At 50.8% G+C, this 16,800-nt stretch overlaps 1 protein-coding gene across 2 annotated transcripts in view; it reads right to left on the bottom strand.

Moving 5' to 3' along the window:
- The window catches only part of TBCK (TBC1 domain containing kinase), a 1,508,203-nt gene that overhangs the window by 630,889 nt on the left and 860,514 nt on the right, over window positions 1-16,800 (bottom strand). For both annotated transcript variants that reach the window (XM_085641401.1, XM_085641402.1), the window contains exon 22: window positions 2,965-3,126. In XM_085641401.1, the coding sequence (XP_085497527.1) occupies window positions 2,965-3,126 (162 nt within the window). The remainder of the gene's footprint in view (window positions 1-2,964; window positions 3,127-16,800) is intronic.

Here is a 16,800-nt window from a genome sequence, read left to right as displayed (position 1 = left end):
GAGGGAGTTCTTTTGCAAATTTCAAAACGCTGATGACCCTCTGTGTTTGTGGAGGCCACACAGTGACGAGACAAGGTGAAGGATGTCGAGTGTCGAGTTCTATGGCGGCAGGCAGGAGTTTGCACCCAAAGTCCACCACAAGGTCGTCGTCTTCTTGTATCAGAGGAATCCAAGTTCAGGTTTTCGAGATGCCACCTAAATACTAAATTTAGGGGCATTTCAATGGGCTTGCGGTGGAGCAAGATGTAGGCAATACCTGTTTCGAAGAGCATACAGCAATGCTGAGGATCTCGCCCCGTTGGCAGGCCTGCTCAACCGCGAGCCCTGTTAATTTATTTAGGCACGAAAACATACCCCTCCATCCATTGACAACGGAGGCAGCACTTTCTCACCCCCCCCCCCCCCCCCCCCCCAGGCCCCCCGTGCAGACCAAGGTCTACGGGCAGGGGCATCGCCCCTATCTACTGGGACCTTGTTCCCCATCCGGGACGTGCGGGACATCGTCCCCTTGCTTCACCTGATTTGTGGTCTACAATTTAGAAACACAGCTATCTCTCAGGCATTTTTGATTTCCCTGTCCTGATGATGATCCCATAACCATCGTTTGAGATCGAAAAGTCGTTGACAACTACACCGTAACTCCGATTTCTAATCCTTGAATGTTGTGGAGTACAAGATGTGTTCTCTCTATGTCATGACTACTGAATTTTTTATATCATTTAAAAGTCACTTTACCACTACATGCCTGAGGTCAGGAAATCTTTTGATTTCCAGAACACCCTCACTTGTTGCTCACTTTATGTTATTGTATGTGCTTTCATGTTTATTGAATAAGTATATTAAATGGAATAAGTTCCATTGGGACAAATACATACCCGACGCTGATTACAGTTTTGTGGTTATAACCTCATCCCCCGTGATATGGACCGTTATTTCTAGTAATAAATTGCTATCCTTGGTCCCTTCTGACTTACAGGGTTGCCTTAAGTCTTTTCACAGTGGGACAGGTGATGGCATATCCTGCTTATCATTGGGGGGCCATGAAGGTTGGAAGGTGAACTAAAGGGGTTCGGTAGATGCGGCTACTGGGAGGGGGCTGAGGGATGGGGTAAAGGAGGTGGACAGTCCGAACCGCTGGCTGCATGACTCACAGGGCCTGTGGGTAATGCGTCCTCGATCACACATCGGCTGGGAAGCTTGGGTACCGTGGTGGCTGTGTTGGAAAAGACGTGGCTGGAAGCCCCTTCCGTGACCACTAAAGGAGCGTAAGGCAGACTGGGGTTGACGAGCCCCATGAAAAGGCCAAAGGACCTGGCCATAGCTCTGCTATCCTTGAGGTGCTCCAGCCCTGAGTCCACCTTGTCTCCGAAGAGATGGGAGCCACCAGAGGGCATGTTCATAAGCAAAGCCACAACAAGAGAAAATTCTCAAAAAGTTAGACAAAAAGTTAAATCAAGGTCAGTCAAAAAGTGACTAGGGGTAGCTCTCTCCGGATATGCACTGACTGGTGCAGAATGAAAAGAACTGGCGTAAGTGCTCTGAAGTGGCGCCTATACAGTCTCCGCGCACGTCATTTCCGCCGCAGACGACGCCACGCACAGCCGAACAACGCCATGCGGAGCCCAACCACACCACCTACCGGAGTGCAGCGGTACTGCTCACAAAAAAAATCGGGATCCAGTCTGATGCCTGGGGATAATTCTAAGGTAAGGAATCTGCAGCTAGCATTCTCTATCAGATAGGCATGACAAAGGATGGAAATTGAGAAATTAGGACGTGGTTCAGGAACTCTACTGTCTCAAACCCATACACCAGGATGGCACAAGCTTTATGGAGATTCAGAGCAGCACTTGCATCAAATAGATACAATTAGGATGAACTTCAATTGAAACAAACACTTCATGAAGACATGTTACCCAGAGACAGGCATCTTTGTACTTTCAATGGTAAATGGAGAGTTGTGTCATATTGGAACATGGGAACAATTAGCTGACAAAGCTGCACAAAATCATCAAGTAATGGACACACGTGTAAAAATACTAAAGAAAGGCAGTAGTACCCATTGAGTGTACATATGAAAACATGATTTGTTGATATCCCACATAGAAAGGGAACCACACCTCTTCTGGTCTCTGGGTTCACCAACTAAAACATCAGCAGAAGAATACGAGGAAGAGAGACTGGACAGAAATACGTTTATAAATGAAAACATTATGCTAGAAGTAAACAACTACACACTTCATAATACCACTGCCTTTATAATGTAAACACAATGATTGCTCTGCAATGTCTTGTGATATTCTGGTAATATCTACTCCACTGGAAAATGCTGTGTATGCCAAGTCCATGGTACTGAATCATAGGACATTCACTGACACATTCAAGTTCAAAAGGTGAACCCAAAGCATGCATGTGGGACCCTAAAAGTGAAGCTTTGCTTTCCTGGGGTTCTGCTGTTAAGACTCCTATCATCTAGCGCACCTATGGCATTATTCGCAGAAGATGCTAGCTGTGAGGGTTGTTTGAAACTCATAGCCTGTATGATCCTCTTTTGGTAAACAAGCAGGCCTGGAGCGACTGGGTTTCTAAAGACACAGGTCTACCACTCTCTCAATTGCAGCATCCTTGTGCTACAGAAGATGATGTAATCAATGGCACAAATGATGGCAATAAAGGACATCACCAATTGACTGACACTTGTGTGTGCATGGATGTAAGTCAGAAGAGGCAGCATACATACAGTGTCTGTGAATCAAAACTGCCATAGTACAACTGAAGCAAACTACAATGTTAAGAGTCTTAATTTCAAAATTAGTGTCTTAACACACAGGCAGTGACACATTGGACAACTTAAACACTACAATGTATGGTACATGTGGCGCCATAGCAACGTCAGTTAAGTCTGTCAAAGGGTTTCATGCAATACCTGAAGGGATGATAACTCTCACAATATAAACAAGTTACCTGGTAAGTCTGAGAAGAGCAGGATGCATTCATTGAATCCGTTAGCCAGCAACCTGTCCCTCAGCTGCTGTAGAATAGCGACACCAATGCAGAAAGGGAAGGATGAGTTACCGAGGAGTAATGTGTCCCACAGGTGAAAAATCTTGTGTAACGGGAAGACGTCTACAAGGTAAAAAATATCAGAAAGTGATGATGCAGAGAATGTTAAAGAGTGAGATTGCTTAAAAGTAGCTCAAACTTTTTTCTGACTCCCCGACAATACCAGTCATGAACACACATTTATAATCAAGCAAATTAACTATAATGTGAATCCATTAACTTTTTTGCAAGAATAAAGAAAAACGGAAGAAAAGAAAATTCTGATAATCTCCACAAAAACATTTTGGATGACTCTTCCATGTTACATAGGGGGATGTACAACGTGGTGGGGAAATTGCACATCATAATCCTTTTCTGTCATAAATGTCAGAGGCTGGCCCCAGGTCAGAGCTCAAAGAGTATGCCTGCAACAAACAAAACAACTCAAACCTAAACCACTTCCTACCAACTGTGAAAGCTAATTTTAGTAATAAATACAACGTTGCCCTTAAGAAAACAACACACAATAGAGGTTATTTGGGATTTGATGCTGTAAAATGTATACTTTGCAATATATGCTGTAGACATATAATAAGCAATATGCACATCTGTATATGTTAATGCAAACAGATGTCTATTGAACTATGTACCCAGAAAGAGACTTTTCTATTAATTTATTGTTTGTATGGGCCTTTACTAAAGGCCAGAGGACATCAGTCTCATGGCCAAAACTACTTTGAGATCCTTCAAATGTGGTGACATCACACAGTATGAACTTGAACCATCAACTGATACTATCAATTGTGCACTTGTCGCTGGAACAATCACCCTTATAAAGATAAAGAATTTTAATCAAGATTGGGTCCAACCATCACATTTGTTTAAAAATTTAAATGTTAGCGATCTTATTAATTCTAGTGATATTGTCGCTGCAGCTAGGTTGATCAGCACAATCAGATCAAGAAATACACTAGGACCTCCTCCTTTGGTATTGGTCTTGAGCATGTTTACAGAGGTACACATAGATGAAGCAGAACTATGTCCTCCACTTCCTAGATTGGGATACCAACACTATAAACCTTTTAGGATGCTATTCACTAAGGTAAATTTACAGGTGTAAATGTACTACTGCATCTTGTAGCAACTTTACACTTATTTGCTAATCACCATTTCTGGAAAACAAGTTACTTACCTTCGGTAATGATGTATCTGATAGAGACATATTTTCGTTGTAGATTCCTTACCTTAGAATTTCCCCCAGGCGTCAGTCTGGATCCAGAGATTTTTCTTTAGCAATACCCCTACGGTCAGCATGTGGCGTCGGCCCACTCCGCGTCCGAGATTGGCGTTGTGGTAGCTGGGATGGGGTCGCGGCGCCTACTTAGACGCTGCCACTGCGCGCTGACGTCAGTTCTGACACGACTTTGACGCCAGAAGCGCAGAGCCATGAAAGACATTTGCGCGCCACAACTAGGGCCCTGTAAGGGAGTCCCTATACCTAGAATCAGTTCACAGAGCGGGGAGGATGGGTGGGGCGGTAAGGAATCTACAACCAACATATGTCTCTACCAGATGAACAAGTTACTTACCTTCGGCAACGCTTTTTCTGGTGGATACAGTATCGGCCTGTGGATTCCTCACCTTTAGAATTATCCCTGCACCAGCATTCCACGAAAACGTTTTTCTATCTCTACCACGTCGACGAGGACGTCATAACGGCACGGCTCCGCTTGCGACTCCGTATGACGTCAACCGAGCCACAAGACCTCATCGGCATGATGAAGTCAGTTCCACCCATTTTTTCCGTGCCTTCAAGGCCAACGGGTGGACTGACACCATAACTGGAGTATACACAGTATACAATATATACATAAATACACTCAGCATAAAGAAAAATAGGACAAGCTAAAGAAACAAAGCATTTCCTAAACACCAATATCAAGGCAATCAAAAGACATAGAGAAATAACCATGTCAAATAACTAAAAACTCTTTTGGTATACGAAGGTGGACAATGGGGAGGAGGGTGGGTCAGTGAGGAATCCACAGGCAGATACTGTATCCACCAGAAAAAGCGTTACCGAAGGTAAGTAACTTGTTCTTCTCATGGCTACATCTGCCTGTGGATTCCTCACCTTTTGAATTGAATCCCACAGCAGTCCCGCTCCCTGCAGCACAGAACGTGTAAAATGGCCATCCCTCCTAACCTACGAATCTAAGCAGTAATGCTTCACGAAAGTGTGGAGGGAGGCCTAAGTTGCCGCCCTGCAGATGGCTACAACAGGAACACCTCTAGCCAAAGCAGAAGAAGAAGACTTAGCTCTGGTGGAATGAGCTCTTATACCTTCAGGAGGTTCCTTTTTGGCCAGGGCGTACCATATCTTGATACACGAGATGATCCACCTGGAGAGAGTACGCTTGTGGACAGCTTTGCCTTTTTTACGTCCAATGTAGCCCACGAAGAGCTGATCATCCAGCCGTACGTCTCTAGTTCTGTCCAGATAAAAGCTGACAGCCCCCTTAGGATCCAGGCGGTGACGATTCTCCAACCTGGAAGGGTGAGTGGGAGGATAGAAGGCAGGTAAGGTAATAGACTGCCCTAGATGGAAAGGAGTAAACACCTTAGGCAGGAAAGCAGCCCTGGTCCTGAGAACCATCTTTTCTGCATGAATGGTTGAAAACTGAGGTATACAACTAAGAGGCTGAAGCTCACATACCCTCCTGGCCAAGGTAATAGTGATCAGAAAGACCATTTTGAAAGGAAGAAGCCTCAACAGGCAACTATGAAGAGTCTCAAACGGAGAACCCATTAGGAAAGTGAGTACAAGATTTAAATCCCACTGAGGCATAATGAAGGGAATGGGAGGAAACCTATTAGTGAGGCCCTTAATGAACCTCATAACAATAGGAGACTTAAATAAAGACGGCTGGTCCGGTAAACAGAGGAAAGCCGACAAGGCCGACAAATAGCCCTTTACCGTGGCCACAGCACAACCCTCCTGAGCCAAGGAAAGAGAGAAACCAAGCACATCAGACAAACGGGCCTTCAAAGGATCAATAGACCTCTCTCCACACCATTTCACAAATTTGGACCACCTGGAGGAATAAACAGATTTGGTGGAGTCTCTCCTGGATGATAAAATAACATCCATCATATCCGGTGGGAGAGAGAAAGAACTCAGATTGCCCCGTTCAATCTCCAGGCATGAAGGTGCAAGCTCTGGAGGTGGGGGTGTAGAACCTGCCCCTGCGACTGCGAGAGGAGGTCTGGCCTGAGAGGGAGATGGAGCGTGAGATGAGAGGTGAAGCAGATCTGTGTACCACACCCTTCTTGGCCAATCCGGGGCAATCAATATGACTTGGGCCCATTCTTGGCGAATTTTCCTCAGAACTCGAGGAATCAAGAGTATGGGGGAAAACGCGTTAAGGAGCTGCACACTCCAATTCAACTGAAACGCGTCCCCCCAACGCTCCCTGCATCGGAAACTGGAGACTGCAGAACGGCGGGCAGTGCGCGTTCTCGCGAGTGGCAAAGAGGTCCAACCGAGGAAATCCCCACATTTTAATGACGAGATGGACCACCTCTGGATGAAGCCGCCACTCGTGATCGGCTGAGTAATGCCGACTGAGACTCTCCGCACATACATTCAGCACACCGGCCAGATGATTTGCCATCACACAAATCTGATGGCCTTGAACACAGGACCAGAGTCGCAGAGCCTCTATGCAGAGGCAATACGACTGGAACGCATCCCCCAACGCTCCCCGCATCGGAAACTGGAGACTGCAGAATGACAGGCAGAGCGCGTTCTCTTGAGTGGCGAAAAAGTCCAAACGAGGGAATCCCCACTTCATGAAGATTTGTTGGACTACCTCTGGATGAAGCCTCCATTCGTGGTTGGCTGACAAATGCAGACTGAGGCTGTCCGCACGCACATTTAGCACTCCTGCCAGCTGATTTGCCATCACACAAATCTGATGGTCCTGAGCCCAGGACCAAAGTCGCAGAGCCTACTCCTCCCTGTTTGTTTATGTACGACATCGTGGTAGTGTAGTCCGTCAAGACCTGAAATGACTGACCACGAAGGGAGGGAAGAAGGGCCTTCCTTGAGAGCTAAACGTATCGCCCGTAATTCTAGAAGGTTGATATGAAACAACCTTTCCTCCAGAGACCAAAGGCCTTTGATCTCCAGATTCACCCAGATGAGCACCCCACCCTAGAGTGGAGGCATCCATGATTACTGTGGCCACTGGTGCCAGCGTGCATGGTTGACCAAAAGTATGTAGGAAGCAAACAGACCAACAGGCGTAGGACCTTCAGGACTGGAACAACCGATCCATCGTGAAAGTAAGGAATCATCTCTTGAATGTCGGAAATCCTCTGCGGAAGTGGGAAAGCTCGACACACAACCGTGTCCAGTACTGCCCCTATGAACAGGTTGCGCTGTGAGGGCACCAGGAGAGATTTGGGCACATTTATCGAGAAGCCCAAGTCGAACAGCCGACGTGCTGTTACGTGCAGATGATGAAGCACCATCTCTGGCGACTTCGCTTTGAGCAGCAAGTCGTCCAGATAAGGGAAAACAGAAATCCCCGATTTCCTGAGATGAACTGCCACCACCGCCATCACCTTTGTGAAGACCCGAGGCGTGGAAGTAAGACCGAACGGAAGGACTTCAAACTGGTAGTGCTGAGACCCTACCGTGAAACGGAGATACTTCCTGTGCAACTTCAGGATGGGAATGTGAAAATATGTATCCTGCAAGTCAATCAACACCATCCAGTCCTCTTGCTGCAGCGCCTGAAGAACCAGAGCTAGGGTCAACATCTTGAATTTCTCCTGCACTGAGGTCTAGGATAGGCCTTAATCTGCCTTCTTGGGAATTAGGAAATACCGGGAGTAGCATCCCTTACCCCTTTCCTGCTCCAGGACCACTTCTATCACACCTTTCTGTAATAAGGCAAGAACCTCTTGCTGTAGGAGCAGCAAATTGTTCTCTGAACACCAGCTCTGGCGAGGAGAATAAGGAGGAGGAAACTCCTGGAAGGGAAGGGCGTACACATTTTCCACAAGATTCAAAACCCAAAGGTCCGATGTGATAGTTTTCTAATCTTTAAGATAATGGGACACCGACCCCCTACAGGACCAGCATGCTCCAAGATGGGGGATCTAGAGCTGCTTTCCTGTGGTGCCAGTGGCAGGGGCAGGGGCAGGAGAAGAAGAAGAGGAGTAGGAGAGATGACCGGATGCACCTCGCAGACGACCTCTGCCCTTTCCGTTGTAAGATCTGTACAGAGGGTTCTGCTGCTGCTGAGGCTGTTGACGGCCTTGAAAGGAAGCCTGTGTCGAAGGATGAGCCTCTGATGTGGGCAACGGCGCCGATTGAAGTCAAGAGGAAGAAGGACCACCAGATGGCGCCGGAGACTGTGAAAACGGCGTCGAAAATCTCGGAGCCGGAAACTGCCGGGACGGCGCCGTTGGCATAAAAAGCTTAACCTCACGCTCCTTCAAAGCCTTCGGATTCATCTTCCAACGTCGTGGTCCGAAGAAAGACACCACAAACAGTTGTCATGGGGGTCTGTGTTAGACATATGACCCCCACACTCTGTCATAGCACTACTACACCAAGGGGAACAGCAGAAACAAAGTAGGCTACGAAGAAAATGGAGAGTCCCAGAAAACCGTCACGCGTCGATGGTGCGGATAAAAGGGAACGGACGTCAGCGCGCCAACGAGGTCTTTTTGTGGCTCCGGTGATGTCATACGGAATCCACAGGCAGATGTATCCATCAGAAACATTGTTACCGAAGGTAAGTAACTTGTTCATCCGATAGAGACAGTTAGTTGTAGATTCCTTACCTTAGAATAGATACCCCAGCAATACCAACCCCGGAGGTGGGTCTGCGAACTAAGTTCACAACAGAAAGTTCTGGAGAACAGAACAGCCATAGAAGCTGTCTCTCCAGACTTGGCTGTCCAGGCAGTAGTGTTTGGTGAACATGTGCAGCGATGCCCACGTAGCTGCCTGACAGATGTCATTTAGGGGGACTCCTTGTCCCAGAGCAGTAGTAGCTGCTGTTGCCCTTGTGGAATGGGCACGCAGCCCCACTGGAGGCTCCTTCTTTGCCAAAGAATAGCAGGCTTTGATGCACAGAACGACCCACCTGGAGATGGTCCGTTTGTGCACGGCCCGACCTTTCTTAGCGCCCACGTAACCAACAAAATGCTGGTTGTCCACCCGGAATTGTTTGGTGCATTCAAGTAGAAGGAAAGCGCACATTTTGGATCCAGATAGTGGAGCCTCTCTTCCTCTTTAGAAGGATACGGAGGTGGAAAGAAGGTGGGCAAAGTGATGGTTTGGCCAATGTGGAAAGAAGTAACCACCTTGGGAAGAACGGAAAGTCTAGTTACAAGGACGACCTTGTCTGGATGGACAGCCAGAAAGGGAGGCTTGGAAGAAAGAGCTTGTAGCTCACTCACCCTGCGTGCAGAGTAGATGGCCACCAGAAAGGCAGTTTTCAAAGAGAGAAGTCGAGAGGACAGTTATGTAGAGGCACAGAGGGAGCGCACATAAGATATGTAAGAACCAAGTTCAAGTCCCACTGAGGCATTACGAAGGGAACAGGAGGAAAAAGATGAGTAATGCCCTTAAGGAATCTATTTACAACAGGGGACTTGAAAAGAGAAGGCTGATCAGGAAGCCTAAGGGAGACTGAAATGGCAAAGAGGTAGCCCTTTAGAGTGCCCAGAGTAGACCATCATGCACCTGTGGCTGAGTTTGTACGCCCCAGCGTTCAGGGAACCTGCCAGGTGTTGAACTACCAGAGATATGCCCTGATGTTTCAGCCATGTCCAGAGGTGGAGGGCATCCTGACATAGGGTCCACGACCCCACCCCGCCCTGTTTGTTGCAGTACCACATGGCAGTGGTGTTGTCCGTGAATACCTGCACTACTCTTCCCCGGACAGAGGGAAGGAATGCTTTGAGGGCAAGATGAATCGCCCGAAGCTCCAGAAGGTTGATATGGAGCCCGGACTCCGCCGGAGACCAGAGGCCTCTGATATCCACCTCCCCTATGTGGCCGCCCCATCCCAGAAGTGATGCATCGGTCACCACTGTGAACTCTGGTTGAGGAAGGGAGAGCGATCTGCCGTTCAATCCTCGTTCGTGAGTCACCACTGCAATTGGTGTGCAGTGCCCTCCGAGAACTGGATGCAATTAGACAGGTTCCCCTGATGTTGGGCCCACTGGAACTTTAGGTCCCACTGCAGAGACCGCATATGCCATCTGGAATGGTCCACCAGCAGGTTGCAGGAGACCATCAGACCCAGTAGCCTGAGGGACATCCTGACCGAAACCCGGGATAGAGGCTGAAAGATCGGAATCATAGCCCGAATATCCTGGACTCGCTGTTCGGGAGGATAGACCTGAAACTGCGTCGTGTCCAGAACCGCTCCGATAAAGAGGAGCTTCTGAGAGGGAATCAGGTGGGACTTCGGCACGTTGATGGAAAACCCCAGCAAATGCAGGAGGTCGGCCGTAGTCTGGTGGTGGGAGACGACAGCCTGGGGCGAGCCCGCCTTCAACAGCCAGTCGTCGAGATAGGGCAAGACTGGAACACCTGATCTGCGCAGATGAGCTGCGACCACCGCCATCACTTTCGTGAACATCCGAGGTGCGCTGGTAAGGCCAAAGGGGGGCACGGTAAACTGAAAATGCTTGTGGCCTACCGTGAACCGCAGGTAGCGCCGGTGGGCTGGCAGGACAGGGATGTGAAAGTAAACGTCCTGCAAGTCCAACGCTACCATCCAGTCTCCAGGGTCGAAGGCAGACAGGACCTGAGCAAGCGTCAACATTTTGAACTTCTCCTTCAGGAGGAAGTGGTTGACGTTCCTGAGATCCAAGATAGGATGCAGGTCTTTGTCCTTCTTGGGCACCAGAAAGTAGTAGGAATAGCAACCACGACCTACTTCTGAGACAGGAACGCGCTCGATGGCTCCCTTGGCCAAGAGTGTCGAAGCTTCCTGTTGGATAAGTGCCAGATGATCCTCCGATATGCGATGGTACTGAGGTGGCATGGATGGAGGGGCAGTCTCGACGTCTGACGTGATGGTGAGCCAGTGGGGGAGGTGATGGCGAATCCTGCCACCCACTGGTGTTTGGTGGCCCACAAAGGTCAGACTAGGAGGGTTTGGAGGCTGCTGCAGAGGGGGCTGTTGTGGACTGGCCCGCCCGCTGGCCCCCAGAACCACGGCACTGGTTACCACGTCCCCAGCCGCACACAGGCTGATCAGCTTGCGCCGGACTGTGGCTCTGGGCGGGACGTGGCAGGGCACCCCTTCCGTAGCCACGAAAGGGGCGAAAGGCAGACTGCAGAGGGCGGATGGTGGTGTGGCCCAAGGACCTGGCCGTAGCTTGAGAGTCCTTAAAGCGCTTTAGCACGTTGTCTGCCTTGTCGCCGAAAAGGCGACAGCCATCAAAGGGCAAGTCCATAAGAGTGGATAGGACATCCCCCGAAAAACCAGTTGATCTCAACAAGGCGTAGCGTCGAAGGGCTACCGACGTGGAAATCGTCCTGCCTAGTGAGTTGGTGTTATCCAGCCCACAGCGGATGGTAAACTTCGCTGCGTCTCTTCCCTCGGCGACTGCACGGGAGAGCACGGCCCGGGCCTCCTCCGGGCACTGGGGCAGCACCTGCGCTATAGTATCCAACACAGAGTGGGTGTAACGGCCCAACAGACATGCAGTGTTTACCGACCGCAGTCCCAAGCTGGAGGAAGAAAACATTTTCTTCCCAAGGTGGTCCAGCTTTTTGGATTCCCTATCGGGTGGTGCGTTAGGGAATGCGCCTTTGGACGTGGAGGCTTGGACCACCAAGCTCTAAGGGGTGGGGTGTTGGGAGAGGAAAGTGGGTTCACCTGGGGCCAGGCAGTGTCCACAGGAGCCCCTGTGTTGGGCTTGGACCAGGTGCCCAACACAATCCTGGTTCGTGAGTCACCACTGCAATTGGTGTGCAGTGCCCTCCGAGAACTGGATGCAATTAGACAGGTTCCCCTGATGTTGGGCCCACTGGAACTTTAGGTCCCACTGCAGAGACCGCATATGCCATCTGGAATGGTCCACCAGCAGGTTGCAGGAGACCCTCAGACCCAGTAGCCTGAGGGACATCCTGACCGAAACCCGGGATAGAGGCTGAAAGATTGGAATCATAGCCCGAATATCCTGGACTCGCTGTTCGGGAGGATAGACCTGAAACTGCGTCGTGTCCAGAACCGCTCCGATAAAGAGGAGCTTCTGAGAGGGAATCAGGTGTGACTTCGGCACGTTGATGGAAAACCCCAGCAAATGCAGGAGGTCGGCCGTAGTCTGGTGGTGGGAGACGACAGCCTGGGGCGAGCCCGTCTTCAACAGCCAGTCGTCGAGATAGGGCAAGACTGGAACTCCTGATCTGCGCAGATGAGCTGCGACCACCACCATCACTTTCGTGAACATCCGAGGTGCGCTGGTAAGGCCAAAGGGGGGCACGGTAAACTGAAAATGCTTGTGGCCTACCGTGAACCGCAGGTAGCGCCGGTGGGCTGGCAGGACAGGGATGTGAAAGAAAACGTCCTGCAAGTCCAACGCTACCATCCAGTCTCCAGGGTCGAAGGCAGACAGGACCTGAGCAAGCGTCAACATTTTGAACTTCTCCTTCAGGAGGAAGCGGTTGACGTTCCTGAGATCCAAGATAGGATGCAGGTCTTTGTCCTTCTTGGGCACCAGAAAGTAGTAGGAATAGCAACCACGACCTACTTCTGAGACAGGAACGCGCTCAATGGCTCCCTTGGCCAAGAGTGTCGAAGCTTCCTGTTGGATAAGTGCCAGTTGATCCTCCGACATGCGATGGTACTGAGGTGGCATGGATGGAGGGGCAGTCTCGACGTCTGACGTGATGGTGAGCCAGTGGGGGAGGTGATGGCGAATCCTGCCACCCACTGGTGTTTGGTGGCCCACAAAGGTCAGACTAGGAGGGTTTGGAGGCTGCTGCAGAGGGGGCTGTTGTGGACTGGCCCACCCGCTGGCCCCCAGAACCACGGCGCTGGTTACCACGTCCCCAGCCGCACAAAGGCTGAACAGCTTGCGCCGGACTGTGGCTCTGGGCGGGACGTGGCAGGGCACCCCTTCCGTAGCCACGAAAGGGGCGAAAGGCAGACTGCACAGGGCGGATGGTGGTGTGGCCCAAGGACCTGGCCGTAGCTTGAGAGTCCTTAAAGCGCTTTAGCGCGTTGTCTGCCTTGTCGCCGAAAAGGCGACAGCCATCAAAGGGCAAGTCCATAAGAGTGGATAGGACATCCCCCGAAAAACCAGTTGATCTCAACAAGGCGTAGCGTCGAAGGGCTACCGACGTGGAAATCGTCCTGCCTAGTGAGTTGGTGTTATCCAGCCCACAGCAGATGGTAAACTTCGCTGCGTCTCTTCCCTCGGCGACTGCACGGGAGAGCACGGCCCGGGCCTCCTCCGGGCACTGGGGCAGCACCTGCGCTATAGTATCCAACACAGAGTGGGTGTAACGGCCCAACAGACATGCTGTGTTTACCGACCGCAGTCCCAAGCTGGAGGAAGAAAACATTTTCTTCCCAAGGTGGTCCAGCTTTTTGGATTCCCTATCGGGTGGTGCGTTAGGGAATGCGCCTTTGGACGTGGAGGCTTGGACCACCAAGCTCTAAGGGGTGGGGTGTTGGGAGAGGAAAGTGGGTTCACCTGGGGCCAGGCAGTGTCCACAGGAGCCCCTGAGTTGGGCCTGGACCAGGTGCCCAAAAGGACGTCCGTGAGGGCTTCATTAAACTGTAGCAGGGGCTCCAAAGAGCTCGCTGCCGGTTGAAGCAACTCTGTCAGGAGGTTAGTCCTGACTGCCACCGTAGGTAGCTCGAGGTGAAGAGCCTCAGCCGCCCTACGCAACACCACTGCGTATGTTGCTCCCTCCTCCGTAGCCGCGGTAGGAGGAGGCAACATGCCAAGGTCTGTAGAGGTATCCAGACCCTGTTCCACTCTCCAGTCCGAGTCATAACCTAACTGTTCGGTTAAAGGATCCCCAGGCCCCTCCCAGTCCTCCTCACCCGACTCTGGCTGCCAATCAGGTCTCAAAGAGCCAGGGTAGAACAGGGGCAAAAAGGTACCCATCGGTGCCTGTCCGGCTCCGTGTCTACCTCGAGGTGGAGACCGGGGTTGACGTTGGCTGGGGACACAGCTGACGTCGGCTGCGGACGTGGTGCCGGTGGAATCGGCACCAGGGGAGGCGTAACAAGGTGGACCGGCGCCGATCTGGATCCAAGGGGACCTTGCGGTGCCGAAGCCCCCAGCGTCGAAGGCACAGGGCCCCCAGCCGAGGCCGCGGGGCCCGAAGGCACGCCGGCGGAGTCGGGCGTGCATCGCTTCGTAAAACTGACAAAGCTGGGCAGGGGTTGCTCCTTGCCCCGGGATGGGGGGGGGGGGGGGGGGGGGGGACCAGAGTCGACCCTTCAGGCTCCTCACATGGAGCTGTGGGAGGAGCACCACCCGCACCCCCGTCGCGTCAGCCGATGGACGGGGAGAAGCCGAAGAGCGATAATGCTTCTTTGACTTCTTCTTGTGCTTCGACTTACCTGACCCCGAATGCAAAGACTTGGATGTAGAATGGTGTCCTCGACCTCCTACGCGACAGGGACCTCGAACGAAGCGGAGCCGACTGGCGAGTCGCGAGTAGCTTTCGGGACCGCTCCAGCAAAGACTTCGGGGCCAGGGTCCGGCAGTCGGAGCACGACTTGGGATCGTGGTCGCGCTCTACGCAGTAGAGGCACACATGGGGCAGATCCGTCACAGACATCAGTCTTGAAGCCGGGCATCCCTCGTGTACCAGGAGTCGAAGACTCGAAAAACGATGTCGACAAAAGTCAAGAAAAAGTCAGTCAAAAAGTGACTGGGGTACCGCTCTCTCCGGATCTGCGCTTGCTGGCACGGAAAAATAAAGAAATGGCGCCAGCGCACGAGGACAGCGTCTATGTAGCTACCGCGACGTCATCCAGGCGACCATGAACGCAGAGTCAACTGATGCCACCTTCCGGCGCACAGGGGTACTGCTGATAAAAAGACCTTTCCAGCTCCAGTCTGACGCCTGGGGGAAATTCTAAGGTAAGGAATCTATAACTAACTGTTTCTTTCAGATCTGTCCTCTTACAGAGAGTCCTTTAATATTGGGTTCGGTGGCCAAAATGTTAATATCCTTTATGAATCTGACAGTGGCCACAGTGAGTATGATGCACAGGGACTGTGACAATGAAGAATAACTTAAAACCGAATGCTGATCATGCACTAAGAGCTTAGGGGATGAACTCTGCTGTCAAACAACTATTGTACTAAAAGAAACCATGAAGCAGTGACCAGAACAACAGTGAATGACAACTGTGCATTGCAAAACTGACCAAGAACTCAGTGATCCCCCAACATCAATTTTGTCTGAGGTCGGTGAACAGTGACATAATCTTATGTCAGTAGACTGTGTGTACAATATGGTGATAAGGTATGACACTGCTGTACCTAGAGGTTAACACTAAATTGGCGAGACATCTGCTAATTGTTGTTAAATGATGACAATACACTGTATTATCAATATCCCGTCAGTGGGGTATGATGCCAACATGATGTTAGTAGACGATGCCATGTGTTAGCTATGATATGGGTAAGCTGAGGAGTTCATGATCCCTAATGTCAGTAGACTAGGACTTGAAGAACAAGTTACCTACCTTCGGTAATGATGTATCTGTAAAAGACATATATTAGTTATAGATTCCTTACTTTAGAATTACCCCCAGGTGTCAGACTGGATCTGGAGAATTTTTTCCTCAGCAGTACCCCTATGCGTCGGTAGGTGGCGTCGGTCCGCTCTGCATCAGTCTTCGGCATCGTGGTCATCAGGATGATGTTGCGGTGCCTATTTAGACACAGCCGCTGCGTGCTGACGTCAGTTCTGACACGACTTTCCACGCCATAAGCGCAGAGCCATGCAAGACACTGACCACTGGTGTGCTGAACTAGGGCCCTGCAAGAGTCCCTGTCCCTAGAAGTCAGTTTGCAGAGCGGGAAGGATGGGTGGGGTGGTAAGGAATCTATAACTAACATATGTCTCTTACAGATACATCGTTACCGAAGGTAAGTAACTTGTTCATCTGAAAGAGACTGTTAGTTATAGATTCCTTACCTTAAAATAGATACCCCAGCAATACCAACCCCGGAGGAGGGTCTGCGAACTAAGTTCACACCAGAAAGGTACCCCTAATCGACCACTGCCATCACTTTCGTGAACACCCGAGGGGCGCTGGTAAGGCCAAAGGGAAGCACGGTGAACTGAAAATGCTTGTGGCCTACCGTGAACTGCAGACAGCGTCTGTGAGCTGGCAGGACGGGGATGTGAAAATAGGCATCCTGCAAGTCCAGCGCCACCATTCAGTCTCCAGGGTCGAGGGCAGACAGGACCTGTGCCAGGGTTAGCATTTTAAACTTCTCCTTCTGGAGGAAGCGGTTGAGGGCCCGGAGGTCTAGAATAGGACGCAGGCCTTTGTTCTTCTTGGGCACCAGAAAGTAGTGGGAATAGCAACCACGACCTACTTCTGGCCGAGGAACCCAGAAGGACGCCACTTAGTTGAACGGCAAAAGGGTCTCAGATGAGGTTGCTGCCGGTTGAAGCACCTCCGTCAGGAGATTAGTCCTGACTGCCACCGAAGGGAGCACCAGGCCCAGGGCCTC

The sequence above is a fragment of the Triturus cristatus genome, chromosome 2_2 (assembly GCF_964204655.1).
Source record: "Triturus cristatus chromosome 2_2, aTriCri1.1, whole genome shotgun sequence".
Lineage (NCBI taxonomy): Eukaryota > Metazoa > Chordata > Amphibia > Caudata > Salamandridae > Triturus > Triturus cristatus.
Note: the sequence above shows the minus strand (reverse complement) of the source record. Positions and strands in the feature narration are given on the sequence as shown.